Source organism: Mytilus californianus, unplaced genomic scaffold (genome assembly GCF_021869535.1).
Source record: "Mytilus californianus isolate M0D057914Y unplaced genomic scaffold, xbMytCali1.0.p SCAF_34, whole genome shotgun sequence".
Taxonomy (NCBI): Eukaryota; Metazoa; Mollusca; class Bivalvia; order Mytilida; family Mytilidae; genus Mytilus; species Mytilus californianus.
The window spans coordinates 1841070-1848956 of NW_026262684.1; the positions used below are offsets into that span (position 1 = coordinate 1841070).

The window sequence follows — 7887 nt, forward strand, 5'->3', positions numbered from 1 at the left end:
GTCATGGCGTTTCAGCTTGTTTTCGGCTTATGAGTTTGAATATCACTTTCATGACTTTGGTATATTTTGACTCTCTTTTGCAAATAACATAATTATTTGAATAACTACATACATGTTTTAACTCATGATATTAAAGAATCATTGAAATATATTGTATTGTTATTACATGATAACAGGACTATGAAATTAAATAGCACGTACGACTACCAGAAAACACACTAACTCGTCTTAATTTTTCAGACAATAGAATCGATTCATGGTTTGGAATAAAGTAAACTCTCAATCAAATTAAAGAGGAATAATCACAAAAATAGCAATAACGACTGAGAATGAATCGGATTAAATTTTGCTTTAATGTCGTTCTGTAAATTCTTAGTATCTTTAGTATACAAATGGAGTTACCAAGAAGTAGTTCACGTGTGATTCTCATAGATCGTCATGGAGCAGATAAAACAACAATTTACCAGTGAACGAGTTAGTGATCATACATCTAAAGCATCTCATCAAGATTTAATTCCATATTAGGATTCATTATGCATAATTCAAAGTTAATTCATTTTCAATTCAGTAACTGGTAATGTTATCGATAAAAACTAATGCTGATAAACGTCACGACATACGTTCTGTCTGACATTCTGTTTTTTTAATAAATTTTACCTACCTACAGCAACCCTAAGCATATATTCTGGTTTTATGTTTTATTGAAGTCATTGCTTTGACCCGAATCTGTGCAACATATATTTTGCTTTCAGTCCGGTTTATAAATGAGGAAGTTGTACATTATAGTATTAACATTGAGTTGTTCCATAGTCATAATTCGATTGAGCAAAACCATATCCGGGTTACAAACTAAAGCCGAGGGAAACACATCAACTGCAAGAGGAAAACAACGGAACAAATGAAGCAATTGACTTCAACAAAAGCAAACACCAATATACATAGAAACGGACTATCTGCTAACAATTGCCATATTCCTGACCTGGCACAGGAAATTTCAAGAAAAAATAGTGGGTTGAACCTGGTTTTATGGCTAGCCAAACCTACCGCTTATATGGCAATGTTAAAAATACCGCTAAAATGACAACACATTTTCATGTTTTCTTAGACTCTTTATTGCGTCTCCAAACTAAATCCATTGGATGATTGATTGGTATTTAAATCGAGGTAACATGATTAAATTATTAGTTGTAAATAGCTTTTAACTTGTTCTCAATAACTGCGAGTACTCTAAGATTGGCACTTTTTGTATAAGATTTTTTTTATCGGTTGATTTTTGTGCTTCATGTAATTTTACAAGCCATTTTTAACTAAATATTACAGTTTGTTCGTGCAATGTACTTCTACACCACTGTTCCAGCTTTGGGAATGATAGAGAGCTCTCAAACATGTTGATCCTTGCAACATTTTGCATGCGCCCGTCCTAAGCCAGGAGCCTGTAATTCAGAGGTTGTTGTTGGTTGCTGCCAATTTAAATTTATTTTTTGTTCATTGTTTTGTTTATAAAATAGACCGTTGGTTTTCTCGTTTGAATTGATTTAAAGTTTGTTAAATGAGTGCATTGCAAAGCGTGCTATACGGTATAGATTTTGTTTCTGGTTGAAGGCCGTACAATGACCTATAGTTATTCAACCCGTTTAGAGTGAAAATGTAAATCTTTTCTTAGTTTGAAATGTCAAACAAAGGCCATAAATCTGTCATGGCATTATGACTAAGGCATAGATAATATTATGTTAAAACCAAAAACTGAGTATATAAATTTCATAGAGGTTTTGAGCTTTTAGATTTTTCTGATCGCCATTTAAAACAAAAACAGAAAAAAACATCTGCATACACATGAGCTGATGGGACAATTTACATAGATTATTAATGCAAAGTATGTCTATAAAAGAATGAAGGTAATTGAAAAGGAACTTGATTTGTTCACATATTAATGTTACATGCATCTGATATTTATTCTTATTATATATTTAGTAGTAAAGACAAGTAAATTGTATGTGTAATAAAATCGATGGTAATCATGCTGTATCAGCCAACAGTGATGATATCGATATCAGTCACGGTTGCAAAGGCTTTATCAAATCCCTTATCTGTAAGACGTTACGTAATTGACATCTGTCACGGTTACAAGGGCTTCATCAAACCCCTTATGTATGTTTTACGTCATGTCACGTGAAAAACCATCTAAATTAGTTGTACTTGAGGTAAATGTATATAATAAAGTGTTTATGATATGGCTTTTACAATATCACACTCTGTATTAACCCTCAACCACTATAATCCCTCGAGCAGAACTCTTGGGATTATATTGGTGTCTCGGGTTGATACAGGTATGATATTGAAAAAGCCATATGATATTCTCTATATAATCAATCAAATGTTTTAATAACCTATCTTAAGACTTGTATAGGTTGTTTTCAGTTTTAGATTTATTTTTTTTATGTATCTAATTAAATAATGAAGCAACAATTTCTGATGTGTCTTCACATAAAAACACATTGTATCTTTTATTCTCCTTGCATGTATATATTCATAAATCGCAGATGATAAATTTACTTTGATAAAGTGTGGATTAATGCTGGTATTGAATATTAATTAAGTTAAGCAATAATTACCACCCATGAAGCAGAGAAAATAAACATGTGGTATTTATTAACAAACAAATTATAGTTGGAGTGACAGATTTATTTGACAAAATTGTGTTTTCCTTAGTGGTGCAGATGATGAGTTTAGATATATCCAACATCATTTTGCTACAAATACTTTGGGATAGGTGTAGAACAGTTACTTGCATGTACGTCATCTGGTCCCTAGTTAATAGTTGTCTCATTGGCATGCACACCACAGTTTCTTATCTTATATATGAGGAGGATGTACACGTGCATACACTGTCAACGCACCTGGTGATATCGGGGGTTTGTAAAAACAAAGCATCATTCGAAGAAAGGCAAATAACACGCGGCAACAAAGCAAACAACCCACTGTATAGAAAAAAGTGAATGTGGAGCACACCAGAATTAAAATCTCTAATTTGAAAGTGACGAATATAAACCTCTCATTTGCATTACATATCCACCTTACCACTTTCACAAATGCGTGTCTCTTCCAGAGCTACTACTTGAATCATCATAGACTGAAGTGACCGCATATTAGTACTGTATACACATATGCATATTCACGGTACTACACTCTGTCGATACCTATATTTTGGCTTTGCACAAGGTCATGTTTTTCTCTGACTGTTAATGATTACTTACACTAAATTGGATGTTGGATTTGTACTGATTGATATTTTATTCTTAGATACATGATTTCTTTTATTAGTTGTTATTGGCTTTGAACTAGCTGTCAGTAACTGCGAGTAATATCAGATTTTACTTTCTATCTTTTTTGTTGTAAGGGATGTATAGATATCCTGCCACGTACGGTTTTGTTTTGCTAGATGCATTTCGGCTTTGTTTTGATCTGATGAGTTTTTGCTAGATGCTTTTCTGCTTTGTATTGATGTGATGAATAAAACCCTTTTCAACTGATTGTTATAGTTTCTTCTTATGTTAGTTTTCTCAATTGAATTGTTTCATATTTTTGCATGTCGGGGCCTTTTATAGCCGTCTATACGGTATGGGTTTTCTCATTGTTGAAGGCCGTACGGTTGCCAATAATTGCTTAAATCCACTTCCTTTGAACTTTGGTGGATAGTTGTTTTATAGGCAATCATACCACATCTCCTTATTTTTATATTTTAGTAATAGTTGTTTACGAAATATTAATCTCACTCAGAGAGAGAAGCTGAATTACTTTATTCCCATTTGTGCGACTTTGCCGAATTTGTTATTCTTTTACAAAGTAGTTACTGATAACAGTAAACAACTCTTTATTATGCATGATATATTCATTTATATGCAAATTATCTACAACTGTTTTAGAATTATATAATATGTAAATATTCATCAGTATTAAAAAAAGCGTTTGTTTAATATCCTCCCTTTTTCATTGGCATGGGCATTGGCATTGGCATCATTTCCATCATTTTCATTTTCATTGGCATAGGCATTGGCATTGGCATATCAGGTTTCATCATGTCCATCATTTTCATTGGCATTGGCATATCAGGCTTCATCATGTCCATCATTTTCATTGGCATTGGCATATCAGGCTTCATCATGTCCATCATTTTCATTGGCATGGGCATTGGCATTGGCATATCAGGTTTCATCATGTCCATCATTTTCATTGGCATGGGCATTGGCATATCAGGCTTCATCATGTCCATCATTTTCATTGGCATGGGCATTGGCATTGGCATATCAGGTTTCATCATGTCCATCATTTTCATTGGCATTGGCATATCAGGCTTCATCATGTCCATCATTTTCATTGGCATATCAGGCTTCATCATGTCCATCATTTTCATTGGCATATCAGGTTTCATCATGTCCATCATTTTCATCGGCATTGGCATTGGCATTGGCATACCAGGTTTCATCATGTCCATCATTTTCATTGGCATTGGCATATCAGGCTTCATCATTTCCATCATTTTCATTGGCATCATTTCCATCATTTTAGGCATCATTTCCATTTTCATTGGCATCATATCCATTTTAGGCATCATTTCCATCTTTCCTTTCATCTCCATCATTTCTTTCATTTTCATCATGTCCATCATTTCTTTCATTTTCATCATTTCCATCATTTTACCTTTCATTTCCATCATTGGCATCATTTTCATCATTTCCATTTTACCTTTCATTTCCATCATTTTCATCGGCATCATTTCCATCATCATAGGCTTCATTGGCATCATTTCCATCATGCTACCTTTATTGCTCATTCCGCCCATCATTTCCATCGGCATCATAGGCTTCATTGGCATCATTTCCATCATACCACCTTTATTGCTCATTCCGCCCATCATTTCCATCGGCATCATAGGCTTCATTGGCATCATTTCCATCATGCCACCTTTATTGCTCATTCCGCCCATCATTTCCATCGGCATCTCAGGTTTCATTGGCATCATTTCCATCATACCACCTTTATTGCTCATTCCGCCCATCATTTCCATCGGCATCATAGGCTTCATTGGCATCATTTCCATCATACCACCTTTATTGCTCATTCCGCCCATCATTTCCATCGGCATCATAGGCTTCATTGGCATCATTTCCATCATGCCACCTTTGCCGCCCATTCCGCCCATCATTTCCATTGGCGGCGGCATCTTTTTCATGCCATAGGCGTTTACGCCAGCCAATATGGCTACAGTTGTAAGCACGAAAAATGTTGCCATATTTTGAGATTCGACGAAACCTGAAAAAAAGACAGTTCTCGTTATAACAGGAATATATATATATATTATTCAAACATGCATTTTCCAAAATAATTTGCTTAAATTGGAGATAAAATTTCGGTCACGATCTGAATATAAGGATATGTATATTAAATGAGTAGTTTGTAAAAAAAGTTACAATGAACCTGGATTTATGATTTTTTAACTGAACATACGTTTTTCCATTTATTCTTTGACATACGTCCTCGTTAAAAAGTTTTTATTTCAATGTAACTTTTGTTCTTTATCAAGTGTAAAAATAAGTACAAATTCCCTCAATGACGCAGTGAAAACTTAACATTTAACCAATCGAGAACTATTCCAGTTGCATGAAAATTACCTGAACGCATAAAACCTATAATGTCAATACAAAATAATAATTCATTCTCATTGCAAGAATATCAAACTTAAGCACAAAATAAAAGAATACTAATGATAGAAATGTTATTCTATCAGCTTTAGAGAATGTTAACCTTCCTTTGAAACATTTACTGCTTTTACTGAACTAGTTTTACATTTGCTGAGTTAATGGATCATGGAAATTTTATATTGGAGGAATTTAGCTATGTTTATGTCTCTTTGGTATGATGGTGAGAGGTTTTGCTAGCTATAAAACCAATTCAAATCCACCTTTTTCTACATAAGAAAATACCTGTACCAAGTCAGGAATATGACAGTTGTTTTCTATTCGTTTGATCAGCTTGAGCTTTTCATTTTGCCATTTGTTAAGGGACTTTCCGTTTCGAATTTTCTTTGGAGTTCGGTATTTTTGTTATTTTACTTTTTTGGTTATATAACTCTTTAGGTGTTTATGTCTTATACATCCTTTGCTTTTAAATGTTTGAATTTAGGCATTCCTTATGAAGGTAAATCAAGAAAAGCGCATCGGACGTACGAAATTAATTAAGTGGTTTTTTTTTCTTTCAATATTCTAGTGAAGATTTCATATTATTTTGAAGCGGTCACTTATTTATGTTTATCCTTTGTTTTGGTTATCGTAAAATGTTTTTCATGGTAAATAACCATGTTGTGAATTTTGCATTTTTTATCTCCTATCACATATAAATAATATATTTTCAATTAATCCAACACAACTTACATTTTAATGGTCATATGATAAAATCAATAAGAATGATAAAATACGAATTTAATACGTATTGAATTGGTGCATCCGAAGAGCTTTTCTAGATTTACCATCACCAGTAACGATCAAACACAAAACGTTTGAAAGCAAAGGATGAATTGATACCTGAATACGTAAGATGTTATATGACCGAAAAGCTCCGTAAAAGAATAAGTCGTTTGTATGAAATATAATTGTAATAGATCGTGGACTAAACGTCTATACATGTATGTACAGATTATGTTGTTTGACAACATATAGAGTGTTATATTGTATGTATTACGCGAAAAACATGCATGTTTCATAAAATAAATTGCCTAATTAACACACACAAAATAAAGATAGAATAAAACCGAGATAAGAATCCGATATTGAATTAAAGTGTGCCCAAAAACATTTCTGACGGATTTAAGTATTGAGTGTTTGATTTCATTATATGACAAACAAAATCATTTTGAATAAAAAATGAAAAAGGATAAATATTTCAATTATATATGAATAAATGATAAGTTTTATTTAGAATTGTATTTCAATAATGGTTTGTTAACACCGCATTATCAACAGATCAAAGCAAACATAAACATGGTATTTTACTTTTATCAAAATGTGCCAACTTAATCATGTTAATACTCATTTGCTTCCTAGACAATATTTACACCTATCTGTTTAATGTGGTATACAGTAGGCTGATAATACGATAAAGTCAGTAGGAATGATAAAATCAGAATTTGACAGTTATTAAATTGATGCATCTGACGCGCTCTTCTGGATTTACCTTCATCAGGAACGATCTAGAACAAAAAGTTTGAAAGCAAAGGATAAAGTGGTGCCTGAGTACGTGAGATATTGTGTGACCAAAACAGAAGCCCCATAAAAGAATAAGTCGTTTATAAATAATTTAATTGTAATAGATAGTGTACTAAACGTCTATAAATGTATGCATCGATTATGTTATTTGACAACATATAAACTGTTATATTTTATGTATTACGCGAAACACATGCATGTTTCATAAAATCAATTGCATAAGTAATACACAAAATAAAGATAGAATAGAACCGAGTTGAGAATCCGATATTGAATAAAAGTTAGCCCAAAAATTTGTCTGAAGGGATTTAAGTATTGAGTGTTTGGTCTAATTACATGACTAACAATAATCATTTTGCAATTAAAAAAAAAGATAAAAAGATAAATATTCAATTATATACGAATAAATGATCAGTCTTATTCAAAATTATATTTCAATAATGGTTTGTCAACACCTCATTTTCAAAGAAAAATATGCCAACTTTATCATATCAATACTTATTTCTAGACGATATTCACACCTATCTAATTAATGTTGTATACTGAAGGCTGACAATAAATTAATTTCTTACCCGAGTTTTAACTAGGTGGCAGGTTGGTATCGATGGAAAGCCAGGGAAAGTTCTGC

The 7887-nt window shown here is 32.7% G+C and overlaps 1 protein-coding gene across 1 annotated transcript; it reads right to left on the reverse strand.

The window, feature by feature from the left end:
* Positions 1-4382: 4382 nt before the first annotated feature.
* LOC127736589 (uncharacterized) lies at positions 4383-7887 on the reverse strand. The gene is made up of 3 exons (XM_052247153.1): positions 7832-7887; positions 4474-5310; positions 4383-4387 (listed from the first exon to the last, which is right to left on the reverse strand). Exons 2-3 carry the CDS (start codon positions 5288-5290, stop codon positions 4383-4385), a joined length of 822 nt encoding a protein of 273 aa, XP_052103113.1. The 5' UTR covers positions 5291-5310; positions 7832-7887.

What these genes read in the sequence shown, in the direction of transcription:
- LOC127736589 (XM_052247153.1), bottom strand. Translation starts at nt 5,290, where the DNA reads ATGGCAACATTTTTCGTGCTTACAACTGTAGCCATATTGGCTGGCGTA.